Source organism: Prosopis cineraria, unplaced genomic scaffold, assembly GCF_029017545.1.
Source record: "Prosopis cineraria cultivar Desert tree isolate PC_DT_omini unplaced genomic scaffold, ASM2901754v1 PC2, whole genome shotgun sequence".
Taxonomy (NCBI): domain Eukaryota; kingdom Viridiplantae; phylum Streptophyta; class Magnoliopsida; order Fabales; family Fabaceae; genus Prosopis; species Prosopis cineraria.
In genome coordinates, this window is record NW_026555333.1 from 5,960,072 (window position 1) to 5,984,812 (window position 24,741).

The window sequence follows — 24,741 nt, forward strand, 5'->3', positions numbered from 1 at the left end:
ATTTTTTCCCCAGGAAAAACATTGGTTGATGACCTGGCCCAGCTGGGAAGTAGGGAAGTAGGGAACCTAACCTACTTCCACTATTAATCATTCCACACTATTATCCACCTTGCGTTGTGTTTTATTGACCTTTTTGATCCCGGCCTCCATATGAAACACGGTTCTTTATTTCTAAAATAAGCAAATAACCGACTTGGGAATAAATAAGGTTTCACCATCACCAATTTAATTGAATTGCTTGCTTCCTCGATATCATACTTTTTATTATTTATTATTAAAATAATAAACATCTAGCTCGTCCGAGTCAGCACGAACTAATTTGCCTCTTCGTAGAATTTAAGTAATTCGTTAAATTCAATTTCTAACTTGTCTATTGGAGATGAGTTTGTTGTGATAAAGTTTCTTTCTTTTGTCTTTGCGCATTTGCCTACATAGAAAGACAGATAGAGAATTGACCCAACAAACTTTTTGTTTGGAGAAAGGAAATGGATAAGCATTTTCTTTCCGGATTCCTGGAAACTTGCCATGCTAGTACTCTGCTCCTTATTGGTTGAGAAGGGTAAGGTATTTTTTTATTGAATTATATACCAAATTAGTCAATTATCTTTAAATTAATATTGTCTTTTCACATCTGTCTTTGTAGGCAGTTTATTTTAGCTTATTTTATAAAAAAATTATTTTTAAAAAAATTATTTTATAAGTTTTTTATAATATTTGTTTTAAAATTTTTAAAAATAATCAGAATCCAAAAAAATAAACTTTTAATTATTTTAAAAAGCTACTTTAAGTAAATTTTAAAAATAATATAATACGGTAAATAAAATAGAGTATTTGAAAGAGTTGGAATACACAAAGATATCATAAAATTTTAAAATAATATAATAATAAATTATTTTTATAAAATAAAAATTAAAGAAGATATTATAAAATTTAAAAATAACTAACTAATAATTAATTTTTTATTATTGTAACTAAATATAAAATAATGTCTACTTTTTATAAAATCTCTATAAAATAAATTTTTTTTTTATAAAATCTCTAAACTATCTAAAAATTATTAATTTTTTAATCTTAAACAAACGAGTCCCTAATGTGATAAGTGAAAATGTGTGTTTTAAATAGTCAAAATATACGAAGATATCATCAAATTTTAAGACTAAAGTATACTTTTAGTCTTTTAATTTTATATAAAGTTTTGACTTAATTCCTTAATTTTAAAAAGTATATTTTTAGTCCTCTAACCCTAATATTGTTAGTTCTAAATGATTGTTTCTTGTGATAACCATTGTTATTCAAAAATAAATAAATTTAATAAGTTAATATTTGAAAATATTTTATCATTATTTAAAAGTTTAATTGAAAAAAAAATTGTAATTAAGCTAGCAGTGTTAGGATTAAAGGACTAAAAATATATTTTATAATATTAAAGGACTCAAATAAAACTTTGTGTAAAATTAAAGAACTAAAAATATACTTTAACTAAATTTTAAAATGATATAATAATAAATTATTTTTATAAAACAAAAATCAAGGAATGTATCATAAAATTTAAAAATGACTAACTAATAATTATTTTTATTATTATAACTAAACATAAAATAATGCCTGTATTTTATAAAACCTCTACAAAATAAATCTACTTTTATAAAAATTTTAAATTGCCTAAAAATTACTTATTTTGAATAACAGGCCCTGGGGATAGTTAATAAGGGTATTTTTAAGGGGGAAAGACTCATTGATCCCCAACTAAAAATATGTTATATTTTTTTGACATAAAACCTAAAAAAATATGTTATTTTTTGAATGAAGGATAGTTTAGCATTGATCTAAAAAAAAAAACTAGACATGTTTGATTCTCCAAGCTCCGAAGCATTGACCATTCAACTACATTGCTTTTTCCCCCTTTTAGGAAAGATTGCTTAAAAAGACTTGATCAAATTTAACCTTGTTGAGAAGGGCTTAGAGAGATTCCAAATTAAAGTTCTTCACTGATATTAATTCAAAGCTCCAAATGATCAAATTGCCTTTATGATTAAAAAAATGTTGAGCAAGGCCCTTTGCTATCAATAATTTGGTGACAATATATAAAACAAAGTCCTTTGGTGTCAACATGTTAAACAAGGTTCTTCGGTATTATTATGTCAAACAAGGTGTAAATTTTCAGGATATAGAAAATACATATTCAAATAAATGAAAGCTAATTTGCATTTTCTTGAAAGGTGCATGCATATTGTGGAATGAGAGTTGCATATGGTTAAAGACACCTGCATATTGTCTTAAAATATGATACTAGGTGTGAATTTTTAGAATATTCAAAATACATATTCAAATGAATGGAAGCGAATTTGCATTTCCTTGAAAGGTACTTACATATCATAAAAGAAAGGTCGCATATGGTTAAAAACACTTGCATATTGTCTTAAAACGTGACACTAAATGTAAATTTTCAGGACATGCAAAATGTATATTCAAATAAATGGAATCCAATTTGCAATTTTCTTAAAAGATGCTTGCATGTCGTGAAAGAAGGGTCATATATTGTCTTAAAATATGACACTAAGTGTAAAATTTAAGGATATACAAAATGTATATTTGAATAAATGGAAGCCAATTTACATTTCCTTGAAGAGCAATTGCATATCGTGGAAGAAGAGCAACATATGGTTGAAAATACCTACATATTGTCTTAAAGTACTGCATTAAGTATACTTTTTCAAGATATGCAAAATGCATATTCGAATAAATAGAAGCCAATTTGCAATTTCTTTAAAAGATGCTTGCATGTCATGAAAGAAGGGTCATATATGATTGAGATACTTGTATATTGTCTTTAAATACGACATTAAGCCTAAATTTTTAAGATATTCAAAATACATTATAATAAACAGAAGCCAGTTTGCATTTCTTTAAAGGGTACTTGCATATCGTACTTGTATATGGTTGAAGATACATTCATATTGTCTTAAAACATGACATTAATTGTAAATTTTTATGATATTCAAAATGCATATTTGAATAAATGAAATCCAATTTGCATTTCTTTAAAGGTGCTTATATATCGTAGAAGAAGGATCGCATATAGTTGAAAATACTTGCATATTGTCTTAAAACATGACACTAAGTGTAAATTTTTAAAATATAAAAAATGCATATTCAAATAAATGAAAGCCATTTCTTGAAGAGTGCTTGTATATCACGAAAGAATGATCGCATATAGTTGAGAGTACCCATGTATAATTTTAAAACATGACACTAAGTGTAAATTTCTAAGATATCCAAAATACATATTTGAATCAATGATACCTAAATTTCACTTTCAAGATATGTTATCTCGTATTTGAGTAAAGTAAGGGTCAAAAGTGAAACATAACCTCTATCACCTCAATTTTCAGGATATCCGCACTTTATATTCAAATATGACTTGGCACTTAGAATTAGGATATTGCACTAACATTATGTTTTTAAAATATCATAAATGCATATTAAAGTTAATAGGAGTTAATGAACTTATTGAATGTGAGGTTGATCTTTTAGTTGTGAAATTTGATTATTAGAGTATGAAATTAGATGTTGGAAGTAGTGATTTTGATAATTATTAGTGATGGGTGTTAATATTAATTGTAAACTAATCTTGTGAGGCACTGATGAGCTTGAATTTATCTCAAAAATCAAGTTGTGATTAAGGGATAACCTTTGATCTTTTAAAGGTTTGAGGTAATCGGAAAAAATTTAGTTTATACATTTGCTTGATTAATTGGTTATATGTGAAAAGACTTATTTAAAGATCTTGATATATTGTAAAGCTATATCTGATGCAAGTTGTGGCAATATGAATAAGTTTATATGATATGATGAAATTGATGTAAATAACATTTGTGAGAAATATATATTATATATTATTGTTTTTGTGAGTAAATATTAAAGCATATAAGGGTGCTTGTGAAAAAAGAAAATTGTGAATTGAGACTTGTGTTGAGTATGATTATATTTATAATGCTGATAAGCATGAGAGATTGATGTAAATAAAAGTTGCATGCTATTAGGAAGCATGAATTTGCATGCTAGTTATTGAACATTTGTTCATGGCATGATCATATAATGGTAGAATTGCTTTTGAAAGTGTGCAATATGCTACGGCACGTTATACAGAAAAAGGGGAAGCCTAGTGCATAGGCCATGACGCACCTCCTTGTTTTTCATGTTTTGTTAATTTTTAATTGTTTTTAAGTCTTTTTATTCTTACAAGATATCTCATGCTTCCATAACTATATTTTACTTTGATTAAAAGTTTGTTAAGAATTCTTGAATGAATTTTAAAATCATGAAAACTTAAGATTCTATTTTTATACACTACAAACTTAATGAGGCTAAATTCTTGATTACCTCAGATTTGATAGTTAATTGTAGATTAATAAAGTTAATATTACAAAGATCTTATTTTAAAAAACAGACTTGTAGGTTACTGTATTCTTAGGTTGTTCTCGTTTCTTTTCTAACAGGGGTTAGTAATTTTGTTTCTCATATTAATAAAATGGCTTGCTTTTGCTTAAAAAAAAAAAAAACAGACTCTTGATAACTGGTTTGCAAATTTTATTTTTTGCAAAAATGGAAAATTAGTCAATATAAAGTATTTTTATCTAACAAGCACACTCATCAAGAAAATATATATCCAAACTTTTCCAACTTTGTCTTCTTTTAATACCAATCATTAATTTTTTTGTCTTCACTCCCCCTAGTATCTTAAATGTCTGGGGCATGGGCTAATTAAATTTCATACAGTCAAGTTAGTTATTTATCATTAATAATAACGTCTCAAATTTTCGTGATAGCTTTCGAAAAATACCCATCTCATTAATTCAGTCTACTATTTTGCAGTGGAAAAATTATGCAAGAGGAAGAAGTAAACAGGAATAGTTTTGTTTTTTAAGAAAAAGTAATAAGACAACCAGCGAGATTGAAGTCTTATAATAGATCAATCAAAACAAACTCCATATACAACCAACTTCTATGTTTAAGACCGAAGACATTAATGGTTTATTTTTTATAGGCAAGAAATTTTTATATACTCCATCTGATCCCTTATACGAGGTGTTTCAAATATTTTCCAAGTGGATTAAAAAAGTTAGTAAATTGTTTTATTTGTTCAAAAACATTCCAATATTTGAAATGCACTGGTATTACCTATTACCTATTATTATAAAGTAAAGGAACATTATCAGGCCTTACTTGAGTTAAGGAAAAAAAAAAACTATTCCCACTGTCCCAAATTATAGAGCATTTTTGAAGAAATTTTTTCACCCAAAAATATAACAAACTTTGGGTAGATTAAAGTTTCACTAATGTACTAATTTCAATATTATCCTTTTTCCTTTATAATTAATTTCTATCTTTTCTTTTTTTAATATGCTAAATGATTAGTATTTTTAAAAGTTTATATTTTTATTTTAAAAAGATTAAGTTGTTAAATATATTTAATGAGATTTATTGATATGTGAGATTTTATCTAAAAGTATCTTATAATTTAAGATGAAAAAATTATTAAAATTATAAGAGTAAAAATTATGGATCATTTAATGTTGTTAAAACATGTGACTTTCCAACATAAAACAAAGTACTAATATTTACCCAAAAAAAAATTACACGTTCATTTCAAACAATAACAACAACAACAATATAATAGTAATAATAATATAATAATAATATTCTCTCCATTTTAAATTATAAAATATTTTTAGAAAAAATTTAATGTCTCAAAATATAAGATACATTAATAAAAATAAAATTTCATTAATAATAATTTTTTAATATTATTCTTTTTATATATTTTTTTAATATTTTTTTATTAATGAAGTATTAAATGAATGATAATTTTAAAAGTGTATATTTTTATTTTAAAAATAAAATTATAAAATATATTTAATAATATATGTTAAATTTTATTTAAAAATTTTTATAATTTAAAATGAAAAGAGGTGTCAAGAATAATAAAAAGAAGAAGCAATAATTTCTTAATTTTCTCAAACCGTTTAATTAACCAGTCAACCAAGCCTTGCATGCTACAGGAAAGAACATACGAAGGGGGGAGCATTAATTATGCGCACGAGGAAGAAAGGATCAGCGGCGCCTTTATTTTACTGGGAAGTGGGAACCGTACTCGACAAGACGACAACCACAACAGATTACATGGAGAACTTCTCCTGAAGCGACAGCTGCTTGACAAATTCAACGACGACGGCAACGGAGTTGGTGGCGGCGAGGGAGGAGAAGGTGTCCGCCTCGTTGGACTGAGCGGATCCACCGCCGGCCAAGTCGGAGAGAGCCCTGATAGCGATGAAGGGCACCCTCTGCTGCAGGCAGATGAGGGCGACGGAAGCACTTTCCATGTCGACGGGGCTCACGTTAAACTTGTCGTAGATGAAGGTCCTGTACGCCGCATTGTCCAGGTATATGCTCGCGCTCGTTCCTTTCTCCACTCGCACCACCTTCGGCTGCGTCGACAAACACGTCGTCGAGTTCAAGCAGCTTACCAGCTCCATGCCCTACATATACACCATAACTTATATTGCTGCGATGAGTCAGTCGGGGGGGGGGGAGAGAGAGAGAGAGAGTATGTCGCAGATACCTCTAGAGTGGCAGAAAGTTGGAAGTACTGGGAATCAACGGGGACCCAGAGGATGTGTTGCCTCTGCTCAGGAGTGCCGTCAACGGGAAAAACTTCCTCCGGTTGGTACCATATGTTGTTCAGAAGGTTATCATAGGAGCTTCCCTCGGTGATGTTGGACGTATAATCTGCAAATTTCAAGTGCCCAACAGTCCTCGTGTAGTCCCCGTTTGATTCTAGGGCCAGCGTGTCGTTAGGCCCTTGTCCATACCTCTGCAGCGCAATTTATATATTAACTCATAATTAATTAAGATTATAAATTATGCATATATATATGCACACCTGCCAGTTCCAAAGAGCTAGATGAGCCCAGGACTGAGGGATGGCAACATCTCCAATGTGAAGGCTAGGGTTAGCATTCCCGGCAATGCCGTAATGCACCACACCCTTTACGTCGAAGGAGCTTATCAGAAGTTGAGTTGTTATGGCTGCGTTTATCTGCACACCATGTAAGTTCCCTTTTACGTTATATTCAGTCATGTTTAAGTAATTATATTACTTCGCGCTCCAATCAACACACAAAAATGGACAAAGTTAATTAATTCGGAAACCATGGCTCACACACACACAAACTGATTCATATGTATTATACCATGCTTAGTCCCGTCATCACCAAAATAACAGGCTGGCCTTCAATAGATCCGAACCGAAATCTCCTCCCTCAATTCATTCATAAACACAAGTGTCAATATATGGTTCAAATATGAATCAATATGCATGATGAGAAACCATATATATAATGGGGGGAGAGAGAGAGAGTACATGAATATGGTCTTGTTTTCTCACACACGCACACACGCATTTACAGCTATATATGGCTGGTAAATATATAGTAAAGAATTCTACCAAAATAGAGATATATATATATATATATAGTAAAGAAAGATGAACTAGGTACCAGCAAAATCAATGACCAACTGGGAAGCAGTGTAGTTAGGAGACTGAAGAAGAGGGTCGAGCTCGAAGGAGTTTGGGATGACCAAACCAAGATAGGGTCCTCCGCGGTTAGCCGCATCGATTGCTTTCTGCACTTGTGGTGTCAAAGCACCCATGGCGTGATATGCACTACTCACGCACATCACTAACACCACCACCACAACAACAATGCTCACAACTCTTGAGGTCGCCATCTCTCTCTGCTGGACTCTACTCTCTTCTACTCCCCCCACTCGATAGTACTATTTATGGATACAAAATGGCAAAACTTCACACTCGCTCGTGATAAATGCTTACCCAGTCGGTTTTCTTTTCTGAGGTAATTAAAATAATAATAATAATGCATTGCATTATTACTTGCACCCTAACCCTGCGCACTCCTCCAAGGTAACAACATTAAAATAACTTCGTTGAATAGCTAATGCTGCTCCAAAAATAATAATAATATGACACTCTCGGCTAGGATTATATATATATATATATGCCCGCTAACACGTTAGAGCCTGATTAATTTTGCTTAGTCACAGATACTCATTAAATAATTCATACATAAGTGCCAGAGTATATGTTACCACTAAACCATATTGGGTGATTTTATAGGAATTTGAAACCACGCCTATGGGTAAAACAAGAATTTTCTTCAAAATTCTTGACCATTTATGACAACCTGTGCTGTCTGAACAACAATAATATGCATTTTGATCGTGCATGTAACAAACATATGGTAGTTTTTAAATTGAAAATATAGAAATTAATTTAGGGCGATATTTCTGTCTTGGAGAATGACATCCTAAAAGAGAGGGTCCCCTACGATGGGGCAATTGCTTACAATAATACAGTATGCTTTTTGTGGTTTTGGTCGGTTCTGCGTTGTTTGTTTTCATTTCATCATTTGTGGCTCAAAAGATCTTCACGTTGGGCTAATCTTATGATCGTCTTATTTTTCAAATTCAATTATTTTGCAAACCTCGGATTTCATATCTACACCCGGCCGCCGCCACCCCTTTCTTTTTCTATCTACAAGCACGTGTCCGGCCCCATATATTTCATGAATTAGAATTTCAAACCACTAGGATGCATATAAAATTTAAAATTATAAAAAAAATTATAATTTAACAAAAATTTAAAATATTTGAATCAAATTTAAATTTATAAATTTTTGTGTATTTAAATGAAAGATTTTGTTCAAATTCAAATTTTCATTAATCCAACCATACCATTATATCATCTGTTTATTGCCAACCTCAAAAACAGTTGTCTATTTTTATTATTTATATTATTACAAATTGTAGATCTTCGTTTAGTTTCACACGTCAACTGAGTTTCCTGAGGATTTGTTTCGAAAATCTGTAAAATTTGTTCTTTCCATTTATTTCAGGAGGTTTGAAGTCCCGTAGTCTGAGATAAAAATATCCATTTACTGTGTGGCTGTAAAGTGGCGAGAATGGAGTGGCCTGAACTCAGACACGCGAATGGATAGCATACTGTGCAGCAGAATCTCTACCAGACGTTGGACGGAGTTGGTTTCTCTGCGTTCTCCCTCCACTCTTCACTGTACTTTCATATTAAATTTTAATGATACAGATTAATTTATATTTTTAAAACTATCCAATCTAAATTATCTAATCAAATCTAAAATGAGTTTGTCCTGTCATCCGCTGACAAATTAAAACCTCCTACTAATATTACACGTTACATTTTGCACCTTTTGATCTCTATGTTGTTTTTCTGTCTTCTTTTCAATTTTTACCCTTCCGTTTTTGCTTTTCCTGTTAAAACTCAGTAACTCAATTATTTAATGTTTATGAACTAAAGAGTTTCATTTCATGGAAGAGTCACCGAACGTTCTTTTCAACTCGGTAGGTTCTAGTTAGGTTCTGTAAGCCATGGAAAGAATTTCGACAAGTTTAAATATGGTTCAATAATGATCGATATTCAATATGTAAATATGCATTGAAAACTAAATGCTTGCTTGAAATTTTATTTAGTTGGCTTAAACTATAGTTTACAGGTTTAAAAACTAGTTGGGAGTAAAAAAAAAAAAATGTTTGAGTAAGAATAGTTTACAAATGAGTTTTTCTTTTTCAAATATAGTTAGGCCAAAATTTAAATTTTAAAGATTTTATATTAGTTGCATTGAAATCAAACCATTAGTGGCATTTAGTTCATTTTAAATTTATTGAATAACCTATTTATTCTTTCACATTTTCTTTTTGAAATTTGATATTTTTATTATTTATAATATATATATATATATATATATTCTGTAAATAGATGTAATTAAGTTTTTTAGCATTTGAAATTAATTTTTACATCAATACATTAATTCTTTTATTTTTATAATTATAATTATAATTATAGTTTTAATATTTTTTTAAATTTATCAAATTGCATCCTTATATATGCGTGAGGGAGGTCCTTTTTAGTTTTTTTTTTTTAAAGCGCCCATATCCTTTTTGTTTTGTTTTTTTTTTTAAAAGCCTACGTCCTTTCTACTTAATTATATATTCAAATAAGTTTTAATGTGTTAAATTGAATTTTTTTAATAAAAAAATATCTAAATATAAACCATATTACAATAAGTTATTTTGAACCCAACGTTAATTTGCAAATTGTAGTTTACACAAAAAGTAACTATGCAAATGCGAATCCAAACAAGCTCAATAATAACATTGATTCACAGTTCGGCAAACAATTCATAAAATCAGTTCAATTGTATTAAATTAATATATTCTTAACAACCTACTTTTGTGGTCAAAAAAATTTACTACTTTCAAATAAAGAAAATTTAATTAAAAAATAAAAGGAAAAACTTATATATTTGAAGTGCTTATTCAATAAAATCAAGAGATGTATATCTTTTATATGTTGTCTATTCTAAAATAAATTTTTGCTATTAATATTACTATCACATTAAAATGTCTTGAATTGATTGGATAAATATATCTTGAATATAAAATATTAAGCATACAAGTCTTGTCCAAAAATAAAATGGTTAAATATAATTTGGTCTTTAAATCATAGGTACAAAAATGTCTCGGATCTTAAATTCATTTTTGTTACAATATTACTTTTTAATTTTTAAAAATGATATAATTTCAATCTTATCATTAATAAATGTTAACTTTAATGACTAGTTGACTAGAAAATAATATATTAGAACCAAAAAAAATCACAAAAAGTGATAAAAAATTACAAAAATGACTTCAAAAATTATAAGTAATGACACAAAATTACAAAAAAAAAATCAAGAAAATTTTCTTGATTGACTCTTGTAGTTTTTGATGTTTTTTCATATTATTTTTTAAATAATTAACAGTTAAAGTTAATTTTTAGTAACAATAAAAAAAAAACATTGCACTGTTTTTCAAAATTTGGAGTAACTTTATGCTAAAAACAAGTATAGGGACATGAATCTATAATTTCAACCATATTTAAATGAAAAAATTTCATACTTGCATCATATTCTCTCTCATGGTTAATAAGTTTAAATAAAAGTAATATTGAAAAAACTTAATTAATATTCCATTTGTTCAAAATTATAATACATTTTTAACCGAATGTCACCCATCAAATGTCACCCAATAAAGTAGTTACTTCTCTTAAACTAACCTCATTTTTCATATTTATCCTTATTTAATATGATATTTCACCCTAAAATAAATATAAAGTAATTTATTCAATATGGACACTTAAAAAAAAGCAATAATTATACTCCCTCTGTTTAAAAATATAAGGTATTTGTAATCAAATCTCACCTCTAATAAAATAGTTACTTACTTTTCAACTAATCTTATCTTTTCATATTTACCCCTATTAAACACCTTACAATAAATATAGAGTTATTATTAATAGAAACACTTTTGAAAAAAAGATAATAATTACACCATGAAAGATTAAAAATACCTTACATTTTTAAACATCCAACTCTTTAAAAAATGCCTTACATTTTTCAATGGAGGGAATATTTTAAAAAACTAAAAATACTTTATATTTTTAAACATATAACCCCTCAAAAAATATCTTATATTTTTTGATGAAAGAATATTCCATCAAATGACTTAAAATAAAAATCATTCATCTCTTCTAAAGGGTGTCTTACGAGGAAGATCGAATGGAGTAACTTAGAAACCTAATTTAAACTAAAAAAATAATTAATGGGTTGAATTAATAGATCCAGATTTTTCAGTTTTGACCACTGCTTTTTGGTTGGTTCAGTCCATTCTCTAGATCAACGACAGAGCCAGAATCCTGTATCAGGAGGTGCAGGACAATATAATTTAAAAATATTATATTTTTTAAAATAATTACTTAGGACAAAAAATATAATAGCATAAATAAAATTATACATATTTTTATCTGGAAAAATATATATGAAAGCCTTTTCTTTTGGGCAAAAATATGTTGAGAAGTTTGATATAAAGTTTAAAGTTGAACCCAAATATTTCTTTTTTGAGTTTAAAGGGCTCAAAATACTAAAAATAAAAAGTGCAAGGTTGTAAATTTTTCATTTTACATATGTAATTTTACCCATACAAGGGGGTGCATCCCCCCCAAAAAAAAAAAAAAATAGATATATATATATCGTGGCTCCACCACTGCTCTGGATCAGATCGAACAAGTGATGAGTTTACTAGATTCCACATCCAACCAATAGGCTAGGTCCGAATCTTAATGTCATTTATAAATATTAAGCAGTGAAGTCAATTCTTTCACTTCCCTATGGAGAACCCCATGCAACAGGGGAAAGTCTAGAAGACCTCAACAAACTTTGGCTGGCTATAGGCCTGGTGGTTTGAAAAAAGGAACCAGACCGAAAATGCCATCAATGTCCACGGGCAATGCAAGGCCGCGCCTTACGATATCTGGAGTTGAAGTCTGGCCCTTCCATTTGTTGAACCATGGGCCTCCTCCAACTTCTACAGCTGCCATATTACTTGTCACATCCAACACTTTCTGCAATTCACCAATGAATATTACAAATCACGAGAATGCTCCAAATAGACTAAATAGACATGATACCCGAAGTCTCTTATCATTAACATTTAATCAATTCAAACATTTTTCAGTGCCGGCATGGAAGGAATGTTAACTCGAAATATTTGTATTTGAACGCTGTATACAATATGTTCATGTGAAACACTGGACTTTGAAGCTCAATTTACTTGCGTAATGTTATCTTGCATGAGAATTGTTCTCTGTATCTTTGTATTAGATCTCTTAACACATAACATTCCATAAACCTTGAAATCTGTCAGAAATTGTAGAGATGCAAGAAACACGAGGGCCTAATATCAAAGTAACCTTAGTTGAAGTTCTAGCCAGCAGAGAGGCAGGCACATTGGCAAGTGAGAACATACAAGTGCCCGTGCACTACAAGAGGGAACGATTCAGAAAATTTCAGTTAAAATAACCATCCAGTCTCCGATTCCTTTGTTCACATGTTCACATGGGCAGACCAATGGAGCATCGCCATATTCTAGACCCAAGTTTCTGAGAAGTGAGATCGCCAGCCAGGCAAAAATTTGTATTTGTATCAAGGCAATCCTTTGTCTAAGAATCATTTATCAATCTTAATTGGTAATAAAGCAATTCCTTCAAATAGAGAACGAGAATGAAAACCAAATCCCAAATAAATCATATTAAACAACAACAACAACAACAACAAGCCTTTATCCCACTAGGTGGGGTCGGCTACATGGATTGCAAGACGCCATTGTGCTCTATCATTTATTAAGCTTTTAGAAATATTATTAATTAAGAGATCACGTTCAACAACTTCCAAGAGTGTTCTCTTAGGCCTTCCTCTACCTCTCTTAATCGGACTCAAAGTTATATGTTCCACTCTTCTCACTGGTGCCTCCCTTGGTCTTCTTTGTACATGCCCAAACCATCTCAACCGATTTTCTACCATTTTTTCCTCAATAGGTGCCACCCTCACTTTTTCACGTATGTGCTCATTTCGAATTTTATCTTTACGTGTATGTCCGCACATCCATCGTAACATTCTCATCTCTGCTACTCCAACTTTATGCTCTTGCTGTCCCGTTAGAGCCCAGCATTCACTACTATATAACATTGCCGGTCTGATAGCAGTACGATAAAACTTTCCTTTAAGTTTATTAGGCACCTTACGGTCACAAATAACTCCTTTAGCTTTTCTCCAATTAAACCACCCAGCTTGAATTCTATGTGAAATATCTCCACTGATTTCGCCATCATTTTGGATAATGGCTCCCAAATATCTAAACTTTTCCACTTGAGGTATAATTTGATCTCCCAATTTTACTTCCAAATTATTTTCGAATAGTCCTTTATCAAATTTACAATATAAATATTCCGTCTTACTTCTACTCAGACGAAAACCTTTCGACTCCAATGTCCTCCTCCATAACTCAAGTTTGCAATTAACCTCTTCTCTTGTCTCTGCTATAAGAACTATATCATCCGCGAAGAGCATACATTTCGGGATTTCCTCTTGAATATGTTCCGTCAAAACATTTAAAATCAAGTTGAACAAATAAGGACTCAGAGATGATCCCTGATGTAGCCCAATCTTTATAGGAAAATCCTTTGTTTGACCACTAGGCGTTCTTATACTAGTTTTTACCCCCTCATACATATCTTGTATGGCTTTAATATAAGCAATCCGTACTCCCTTTTTTTCCAACGCTTTCCAAAGCACTTCTCTTGGTATACGGTCATAAGCTTTTTCCAAATCAATAAAAACCATGTGTAGATCTTTATCTTTACAACGATACTTTTCCATTAATCCCCTTAGTAGATAAATCGCCTCTGTAGTTGATCTACCTGGCATAAAACCAAATTGATTCTCAGAAATACTTGTCTCCAATCTCAACCTATGCTCAATTACTTTCTCCCACAATTTCATTGTGTGGCTCATGAGTTTAATCCCTCTATAGTTAGTACAATTCTGAATATCTCCTTTATTTTTATAAATAGGAATTAATGTACTTCTCCTCCACTCATCAGGCATTTTCTTGGACCGTAAAATCACATTAAATAACTTAGTTAACCATCTCACCCCTTCTTCACCTAAACATTTCCACGCTTCGATAGATATACAATCAGGTCCGTTAGCTCTACCATTTGCCATTTTCTTAAGAGCTTCCTTTACCTCCTTATCACGTATGTTTCGATAGAATGACAAATTTTGTTCTCCTTCACCAATTACTAAATCCTCCAAGTTACTAGATGAATCCTCTCCATCATTGAAAAGTTTAGAAAAATAAGTCTCCCATCTATTTTTAATTTCATCATCTGTAACTAAAATTCTTCCCTCTTCATCCTTAATACACCTTACCTGTTCTAGATCTCTTGATTTTCTTTCCCTACTCTTGGCAATCTTATAAATAAATCATATTAAACATGAATAAGAAAATACCTTTCCCTTGCTGCCATCATATCTTCTTTCCCACATTTGTAGCTTTAGCATACCAAAACAAGTATCTTTACACGCTTGGGAAAAACCAGATTCTGCTGTTGGAGCACGCAATACAGTACCTGGATCCTCTGTTGTTGCCTCTAATTCAACCTGCCAAAACATAAGACATTGTATCTGTCAATCAACAGAGGCCCATATACTTGGTTTCTTCTAGGCTGAAAAAGCAACCTCCCACTTGCAAGTATAAAATTGGTCCTCTTGAGTTCATTCTTAATTTTTCTCTCTTCTCATAAGAAAAATATGACGTGAAATTCTCGTAGCATCTAGAACTAGTATTTTGACAGACCCAAAATTTATGTAACTGTCTTGTGTAACTTTTAGGCAGCAGGTGGTTATGTAGCTGTTTTGGTTAATTGTTTGGTTCATGAGGTGGTTACTTAATTGTTCTGGTCAGTTTTTGGATAGTTTTAGCAGAAGAATGCAGTTTAAACAGTTATGGGTAGTTTTGAGGTTTAAAAGAATGAAGAGAGAGAGGAATAGGGTGAAAAGATTCTGGAGTACTTATGGGAGGTTCCTACTGTTTCGAATAACCATGAGGAATTTCATTCCTGTTGGTTTTTTATTTGTATATATTTTTCTGTTTTACATAAATTGCCAGTTCTTTATTCTGGTTACTATCAATTTAGCATTAGAGCAGGTGGCTGTTTGGAGCATGGTGAATGCCCATGACTCAAAACACCAAGAGGGGTTTTGCCTTTGAGTGGCTGTTACACAAGGTTGTGTGCAAGAAGTGAGGTAGGAATTGACATGATTGGCATAGGAGAGACCGGACCTCTTAAAAGGCTGGGATGTAATGCCTACTCTGCTATTTTCTCGTTTCATATCCATTTTTGGCAGCTGTGACAGGTGAATTAGTGATTTTGTCTTCATTTGTCCCCTTCCATCCCTCACAGAAGAGGTTTTGCACTAATTTCCTAGTGATTTTCAGTGTTAATACAAGGCTCCAGCAGAGGGTTCAGAAAGATCGTAATATTGCAAGGATAAGCAAGAGGAAATTAAACTAGAGGATCTTCTGTAGGACTCAAGAAAGGAGTTGGTAGGATTCGGAAAGGAATTTGGGCTGTGTGAATAGGTTGGAAGGAGTGGGGAAGAAATAGAGAACAAATCCAACATTTGGACCTATAAAAATTTATGATCCAAATCCAAATCCATATTTTATTATAATTTCTTAGTAATTCCAACACTTTCCTACACCCTAGTTATTTGAAAGAGTTAATGGTCATTTTTGCCTCTCAACTTTACTCAAAAGGTCACTACATCTGAAACTCAATTAAGGGTCAATTCTGTCTCTCAAGTCTCAACATTAGAAATTCCGTCCACAGTGCCCCCAACATTATCTTCCCATTATATGGGTCTCATATTTGAATTTTTTATCTCCTCCCCAACTCTCTCTCCCCTCCCTACCTCTCCTTCTCTCCCCCTCTCTCTCCTACCTACTTTCTCTCTCATCAATCCTATGTCTCCCAAACTCCATCCCTTTCATTCTATCTTCAAACTAGCAGCTCTTTCTCTCTCACACACTCTCGCTCTTCGCTCAACCTTGTTCAAATCACACATGCATGAAAATGACAAGGAAGATGGTGCAAGGCTTGGAGGAGTAGATGGTGGCAATGAAAATGACAAGAAGGGTGACATATCACATCCCTTTTTCCACCTTCATGCATACATGCGTGTATCGCTTAAGGATGTCCTCTCTCTCTCTCTGTGGTTCTCATCTTTCACCAACCTCCTTCAGTGCAGTGGCGATAGGTATAGTGATCTCTATACTTTAGTAACTTTATCAATGGCGATAATTGTGCACAGTAGAGACCATGTCAATAATACCACCCAATACCTATTGTTCCCATGGCCTTCTGCATAAGTACTCGATTAAGCAAATGATTGAGCAATAATATCAGCAAATAAGACGAATTATCTCACATAGTACCAATGTAAATGACATTGAATTATTGATGGCAAGTACTTGCATTTGATGTTGATCACTGCTAAGCATAAACAAATGAGCTCCAAGGTGGTGAAATGCTTCGTCTTGTTTACTGGAAAAGGTGCTAATAATAGTAACTTCAGCGCCAAGAGCCCTAGCAAATTTGACAGCAAGATGGCCGAGACTACCAAGGTTGACTACTCTGACGTGTTTGCTAGGCTCGATGAGCCCATAATATTTCAAGGGACTATAGATAGTGATGCTAGCACAAAGTAGACGAGCTTCGGCGTGGAGGGGCATGGTGTTGGGGAAGAGGACAACGTAATGGTGGTTGATGACCATGTGGTCAAAGTACCCTCCATATGTGACAGTTTTGTTGTGGTAGGTGCAATTATAGGTGAGGATCATGATGGGAAAGTAATTCTCAAGGTCATTGCTATAGTTGTCAAAGGCATGGCAAGCACCGATCATGCATCCCACACCTACTTTATCTTTGAGGGTTGGTGGAGCAATGCTCCTCCAATGCATTAGCGGTAGGTAAAGCAATCTCTATTCGTTGCTCATGCCAACAGAAAGATGGAGGAGAGAGGCGAGAGAATAGATGAGAATGGACGATAGGGGAGGAGAGAGGGGGGATGAAGTGTAGGGCCCACTAATATTTTAACATTAAAAATATTAAAAAATCAATGTGAGGCCTACTAAACAATCAACACACAAAAAGAACATGGTAAGGGGACAAAAGAGGAAATTTTTAAAGTTAAGGGACAAGATTGACCCCTACTTGAGTTTAGGTGTCCAATGACCTTTTGGATAAAGTTAAGGAAGAAAAATGACCCTTAATCTCATTTGAAATGCTAGCTACCTCAACCCTCTAATCTCTTTTCATTTTCATTTCCCATCATCCTTTTTCATTGTCTTTGAATTTGAAATATTTTTTATATTATCTAAACAAAGGATTTTAAATACATAGATTTCAAATATGAGATCTTAAATCTAAAATCTAAATCCACCAATGCAAAGGCTGCTTGAGAGATTTCTACTGTCATAGAAACCAAAGGATATTCATCACTGTTGGTTTTCAATTTGTAGGAGCTATTATGTAAGCTTATATAAATTACCAGTTGTCTTTTCTAGTTATCATCACACATATAAAACATACTCTTGACACCAACATTAACAAGTAATAATGGTCTTTTAGAGAATGGTGTTAATACTGACCTAATCAATTTTCAATTTATTTTCATCCTATGGTATGGGCATCAATAACTTGGCTGAACTTAGTGTCAGTGGATTCTCTCTTTGCCGTTGATTGAGAACTAACAATGTGTAAATAGAATGTGACTTCAACCTCCTACCATTATGGGTAAGCAAAGGTGAATGCAATACATAGGAACTATGGGAATACCAAGAGAGCAAGAAAGAAAAACAAATGAGATCTTCAACAACTTTAATATGCATCCTCCTCCCGTTGGAGGGTTCATTGATATGATAGGATAAGCCTCCCAAATTTTTAAAAAATAATGTTAGATGCTGAGATCTGATCTGAATTTTTTTGGTTTTGCTCCTTTCCCTTTCTTTTTCATGGTTTTAGTAGTTTATCAATAGGTCTAGGTCACTATTTTCTTGATGTAACCGTTTTGGCCAACTTGGTAACTACAGCATTCCTCCACTAAAGTGAGGGGTTACTAATAAAATTTGAAGACTTTAGATGGCAATTTAGACCCTGAACTATAGGTTCAAAAGCGATTTAAACCCTGAACTTGTATTTGATATATTTTGAATTCTGAACAATTAAATTTGGAGCAATTTTTCCCTTGCTGTTAACATGAGATAAACATCTGTTACTTCTTAAATAGTAAGGCCCATCATCACCGTCTCTCTCCTTGTCTCCTCCTTCGCTCTCTCGCTCTCACTCTCCCTCCTCCTCCTTTTGCTTTGTGTTCTTCTTCTGGGGACTACCACCTAATGCCATCCTCAACCAAGATGATCAGACCTCTTGAATCCTTAATGCCTTGAACCTTGTCTATGAGCTCAATGTCTATGTTAAAAGAGTCAGCCAATATCTCCTGCACCAACCCACTAAATAGGTTTCCACAAAATGCTAAAGACGATAGGAGTAAAAAAAGTGATTCAGGTTCGTTGCACTATGGTGTAGTACTACTGGGTTTGATATTATTAAGGTGTATCAAAGAGAGCTGTGGTGGCAGTGGCAATAGCAATGACGATGTTAAGGGAAGCAACTACTTGAATGGCTGTGCAATGAGATATAAGTCGTCAAAGAAGGCGAGACTCTTCACTCCATCAACCACAAATGCAGCCACTCGTTCATCGTAGAATGAAACCCTCACATCCATGATCCTAATGATGTTTTTTCCTGGACTTGTCACCAAAATCACCCCCACCAATCATCTCTAGCTGTACATACATACAAATTTACACACACACACACACAGTTTCTTGTTCTTCTTCTTCTAAATCCTCGTGTGTGTTTATATGGAATTCCAATAATGACTAGACAGTGGATGGAGAACAAGAATAGGGGAGAGAGCAAGGGCAAGAGAGAGAGTGAAAGAGTGGAGAAGGAGGGAAGGAGAGATGGTGATTATGGGTCCCACTATTTAAATTCTAACGGACAACAGCAACCCTTATCCCATTAGGTAGGGTTGGCTATGTAAATTGTGCCACACCATTGTGCTATAACATTTGCCAAATTTTTAGAAATGTTATTAATTAAGAGGTCTCGGTTAATAACTTCCATAAGTATTATCTTTAGCCTTCATCTACCCCTTTTAACAGGGTTTAAAATTATCTGTTCCACTCTCCTCACTAGTGCCTCCTATGGTCTTTTTTATATATGTCCAACAATCTCAAATGATTTTTTACCATTTTTCGCTCAATAGGTGCTACGCCCATTTTTTCTCATATGTGCTTATTTCAAATTTTATCTTTACTTGTATACCTACACATCTATCTCAATATTCTCATATCTGCTACTTCAACTTTATCTCATTTTAAATTCTAACGGACATTTATCTCATTTTAACAGTAGGCAATAATTATTCTAAGTTTAATTGTTCAAGGTTTAAAATGTATTAAATACAAGTTCAGGGTTTAAATCATCCTTGAACCTATCGTTTAGAGTGCAAATTGCCATTCAACCTAAGATAAAAAGCAAGTAATAATAAAATAGAGAAAATTTACCACATGCCTCCCATTGTCGGCTGACATAAACCAATAACCCCAAGGAGCAATTTCCCAATTAACAACACCATTCCATGGGACAAATTCATAAAAAATCCCCCCATAGTGAACTCCAATCTGCAGCAGTTTCATAGTTTGGAACACAATAAATATTACAAGATTTAGGAAAAATGCACAGAAGAAGATGTTTAAAACTTAATGACCCAAACAAAAACAAAAAATAGAAAATTAATGGTCTGGTGAGAGAATAAATATTCATGAGTATTTTGAACTTGACTAATGAAGGTAAAAACATAATCCAAATCAGATTTAGCAGTCAAAACGTTTCACAAGAGATACCCATCCTTTACACTTCTTTTTCTCAAATTAAATAATAACTCAAAATGGCCATGAAGAACCAAAGCCATGACTCAACCCACTGCTAGTGGAAGGCAAATGTTCCAACGAGTATTAATGAATCTATGTACAATTCTAGACCTCAAAAGAGTACGTGTTTCCTTCTTTAGGTCAGAGTTGTAAAAAGTATAAACATGACCTTGTCCTCTTTAATGTCCTCCTATCAATCTCATTAACCAAATCATTTATGTCAAGGGTAAGTTGTTAATGTACATAAAGTTCAATAAACAAATAAAGAAAAGAAAATGTCCATATTTTTAGAGAAATGCTCCAGCAAGTTACCAATGCAGCATTTTCAAAATTCTCTGTAAGTGCAGGAATTTGCCTCAACCCACCAGCCGCAGTGAGGGCAATTTCTCCACTAGCACCCTCAAAAACATTACATTGCACCTGCAAAAGACATCAACAACTTGACATGCACAAACAAACACAACTGGTCATCCCTAAATTGATAAAAACAAAAAGGGTCAATACGATAATCCATAGCAAATTAACCAGCAATGCTTGGCAAAGAGTTTTAGTAGGCATCTAGAACCATGATAATCAGGTCTTAATTCCATTAACGTGAAGTATAGCATGTAATTCCATATCCCATGTTACATAAGCATAAAAAGAATTCCATCTCTTGAAGTGTGAAAGGCTCAGCCATTACCATTCTTGCCTTAGATCGTTCACTCGTATTTATTTATCATCCAGAAAAAAGTGAAAAGACATTGAATTCTAAGCACACTATTTTGATCAAAATAAAAAAGTTAGAAATTTATATAAACCATAGATAATTGATGTTTCACAGCAGGCAATGGAATGAATGCACAAATAAACACTACAGAGATATTTTAATAGAGGAAGAGACTTATACCCAAAACCATTTTCTAGGGAATCCTCCGCCCCAGTTCTTTTCTGAATAAGATGGGGCATTATCAAACTCAATCATTTCACCGTCCCATTCTATCCATCCTGAGATACAAATTTTAAAGTACATGAGAGAGAACAAAAACTCCTAATATCCAACAAATGGCCAAGTAGCACATACCCGAAGAAAGTCCACCAGCCATGCATATTTGCCAATGTGGTTCAAAAACAGGAAAAGCTGCAAGCCAGCCAGCAGTAGACTTCTGTGTAGATCCCACATCACCCCAACCATAAACTGGGCGTGTGCTATACTCCCAACGAGCAGTTTTCACTGTTTCCACATAATCTGACCTAGATTTATAATTTAAGTCAGGCAACGCATATAACTAGACAGAAAATGCCAAGAGGAGATTTAATTCATACCTTCCATCATCACAGATGAAACCTTGATGCCAGAGCGGAGTAACTTGAAAACCTTCTGACACCCTTTTTGTAAATTCCTAAGCAATATGACCCAATACAAGCAAACGAATAAGACTTAAAAAGAAACCCACTTTTAATCTAATAATATCGTCATGACTTAGGGCATCATAAACAATTTGCCTGTATCTTTTGTTGCAAAAAAAAAAAAAAATCATGTAGCAAGTGAACAACAACAAACAATATGTAACTAGACAGTCAAAATCTCAGAGACAATGCAAGTGAACTACAACAAATAAAATATCAGTAAACTAGGAAAGACACGAGATTTACACCATTATGAAAAATCTAAATAATGAAGTCATACAATAAAGAATCTAAATTAGAAAATTCGATGAGGAATTCACAAGCACCTCCAAATCTAATGTACCAGCAAATTCGTTCGATGAGGAATTCACAAGCACATCCAAATCTAATGTACCAGCAAATTCGTTTAAGTACCAATTATTCTATTGCGCATAACATCGGGCGTAGAAAAAATTATCTTTAAAATGCGGTTTAAACCTGAGGCGGAACCTCCGAGTTCGGAGGTGTTAAGTTTTGTTTCTCCGTGAAAGTGTTCCCCAGCATAAGCTCATGCCTGTCTAAGCATACATGTATATAAAGTTACAAGCCGTAGAAAATCACCGGTCCTTTATCTACTGCCTAAGTAAAGAAGACGAATTTCATAATCTAAAAATTGAAATCATGAGCCTTCGAGGTGAAAACTGAAAACGAAAAAAATCCAGCTAGACAGTATAAAACGTGTATTCTTACTTCCCCAGAAGTTCTGTGATTCTTCAGAGTATTGGCAAATGTACTTGTCGTTAGCTCCGAGAATTTGAGCCCCAACTCCCGTAAATCTCGGTCCATATTGGGCCGCTTCCAGCGGCGTCAATTTCTTAGTAAATGCAGGATTTTCCACAGAATACATGAAGCAAAAGGACTGCCTTCGTTCCGGAATCGACACCTTGAAGTACCATCCTTCAAAGAATTTCCGAGTAGTCCCATCAAAATGATAACTAACCCGGAAAACGAGAAACAACGGAATCAATACACAACAAATTAATCGCTAAAACCAATCAGATAAACATGTTGCATACCCGCTATGAGGAGTCCGAAGCGCTCGATTAGGAGGTGTGGGCACGTAAGTAGGTCCCACAGAACCCAAAGCTTCTTCCTCATCTCCTTTTTCATTCGTCGAAGACCCAGTCGAATCCTGAACCAATACCGACTTGTAAGGAACAAAGCGCAAACTAGATCGAAAGCCAAGCTTCAGAGAACCCCGGTGAAGTCCGTTCTTGGAAGTTAGAGGGAGTTTAATATTTGCAGTAAGATTGACTGTAAGATTGACAGCGGAAAAGCCAAAATTCGGACAGAAATTAGGAGGGTGGCACCGAGAGTACAGCTTCGATTCCATCGAGCTCTACCACTGAAAAAGACCCTTGGGACAAGCTATCAAAATTCAAAGCGCAATTCTAGCGGTGCCATATATGTGACATTGGTGTGGTTAGAGGGGAAGAGTAATCATACGACACCCAGTTCCCTCAGCCGCATGACAGATGGCCAAGAAGGGTGGCGGGTAAATACGAAACGACCAGCGTCCGCATTAGCACCCAATGCTCATCCAGGCTGAGTTTAAACTTTAAAATACGCTACCATTCATTTAAATAATTTTTAAATATTTTTTAATATTATTTATTTAAAATAAAAAAATATAAAAAAATTTAATATTAAATTAAACTATTTAAAATACATGTAAATGATTAATTTATAAAATTTATAATTTTTAATATTAAACTAGGTCATTTAGATTATATCCAAATTGTTAAGAGTCTATTTGAATATGAAACTATATAATCATAAAAACTTTTATATTAAATTAGACTATTAGATTAATTCTGGATTGGCCAGATTGGTAATAAAAAATTTATTAAAAATTTAATTTTTTAATTTTTTTTATCAATGAATATAAAAATATTTACAAAATAATTTAAATGAGTGGCTAAGATCAATTTGGATTGAAATCTTGACCCTGATGAACATGCAATGCCATTGCAATTCCGAAACGACCAATGCCACCTGGGAAATATAATTCTAATTTCCATCTTCTTGTTTTCTGGTTATCGAAAATTATATAAAATTTACTATTATTATTCAAAACCAACACATGTTTTTAACCTTCTTTAGATCACATCTTTTTATGGTGTGGTGAAGTAATAAGAACAAACACCATACATCTAGTAATTTTAAGATAGAAAATATTTGGCTCTTGATTAAGAGTCAATTATAACACAAAAAAAATTTATGATAACTTGTTAACTTGATATGCACTAGTTTTGCTGCATGTAAAAATTAGATGTCCCCCATGAAAAAAAAAAAAGTGTTGTCATTGACAACATTGGTTTAGTTATCAATTGGAGGAATTTAATGAATGATTTTGCTAGACTATTTAGAGTGTGAATATGAGCAACAGATTCTTTAATTATTATTCTAATTGATATGCAATAATCATAAAAAAATTGTCATAAAAATTCACTCACATTATCAAGACAAATTGTTTTAATTGCATAATTTAAAAACTGTGCTCTTAATCGAATTATTTGGGTAAGTAATCTAGCAAATATTAAATTAGGTGTTGATAACAAACATACATGTGACCATCTTATAAGTGCATCTATTAAAACTATAAAATATCTGAATGGCCCACATGGTGGATGAATAGTTTTATATATCCCCTTGGATGCATTCAAGAAAAGTAGGGAATTCAACTCCCATTTTTATAATTGAAGGTTTTTAATTAATTTTTCTCAAGAACAAATAGCACATGAAAAGTTCTTCAATTGA

At 32.7% G+C, this 24,741-nt stretch overlaps 2 protein-coding genes across 5 annotated transcripts; both read right to left on the minus strand.

The window, feature by feature from the left end:
* Positions 1 to 6,102: 6,102 nt before the first annotated feature.
* Positions 6,103 to 7,842, minus strand: LOC129302426 (uncharacterized). Its single transcript, XM_054941308.1, has 5 exons — positions 7,560 to 7,842; positions 7,254 to 7,321; positions 6,944 to 7,099; positions 6,623 to 6,874; positions 6,103 to 6,539 (listed from the first exon to the last, which is right to left on the minus strand). The coding sequence occupies exons 1-5, from the start codon at positions 7,789 to 7,791 to the stop codon at positions 6,180 to 6,182; spliced, it is 1,068 nt and encodes a 355-aa protein (XP_054797283.1). The 5' UTR covers positions 7,792 to 7,842; the 3' UTR covers positions 6,103 to 6,179.
* Positions 7,843 to 12,210: 4,368 nt separating this feature from the next.
* LOC129302420 (tocopherol cyclase, chloroplastic-like) lies at positions 12,211 to 23,503 on the minus strand. 4 transcript variants are annotated; one of them, XM_054941297.1, is made up of 10 exons: positions 22,998 to 23,500; positions 22,672 to 22,916; positions 22,420 to 22,499; positions 21,859 to 21,935; positions 21,617 to 21,786; positions 21,443 to 21,540; positions 20,866 to 20,973; positions 20,188 to 20,304; positions 15,003 to 15,152; positions 12,211 to 12,553 (listed from the first exon to the last, which is right to left on the minus strand). In XM_054941297.1, the coding sequence occupies exons 1-10, from the start codon at positions 23,312 to 23,314 to the stop codon at positions 12,377 to 12,379; spliced, it is 1,539 nt and encodes a 512-aa protein (XP_054797272.1). In that variant the 5' UTR covers positions 23,315 to 23,500; the 3' UTR covers positions 12,211 to 12,376. The 4 variants fall into 4 exon arrangements, with proteins under 4 accessions (XP_054797272.1, XP_054797274.1, XP_054797275.1 ...); XM_054941300.1 differs by lacking the exon at positions 12,211 to 12,553 and adding an exon at positions 12,686 to 13,090 and having other exon boundaries at positions 22,998 to 23,503; XM_054941298.1 differs by lacking the exon at positions 12,211 to 12,553 and adding an exon at positions 12,686 to 13,150 and having other exon boundaries at positions 22,998 to 23,503.
* Between the last annotated feature and the right edge of the window lie 1,238 nt (positions 23,504 to 24,741).

Bases quoted from the DNA above. Each gene is read 5' to 3' on its own strand.
- LOC129302426 (XM_054941308.1), bottom strand. From the start codon at position 7,791: ATGGCGACCTCAAGAGTTGTGAGCATTGTTGTTGTGGTGGTGGTGTTA. The intron at 7,100-7,253 runs GTATAATACATA...CATGGTGTGCAG, and splicing joins TGATGACGGGACTAAGCATG to ATAAACGCAGCCATAACAAC. The intron at 6,540-6,622 runs GTATCTGCGACA...GTGTATATGTAG, and splicing joins AACTTTCTGCCACTCTAGAG to GGCATGGAGCTGGTAAGCTG.
- LOC129302420 (XM_054941297.1), bottom strand. From the start codon at position 23,314: ATGGAATCGAAGCTGTACTCTCGGTGCCACCCTCCTAATTTCTGTCCG. The intron at 22,500-22,671 runs GTAAGAATACAC...ATGTATGCTTAG, and splicing joins ATCACAGAACTTCTGGGGAA to ACAGGCATGAGCTTATGCTG. The intron at 12,554-15,002 runs GTATTTTCTTAT...GGTGAATTGCAG, and splicing joins ATGATGGCAGCAAGGGAAAG to AAAGTGTTGGATGTGACAAG.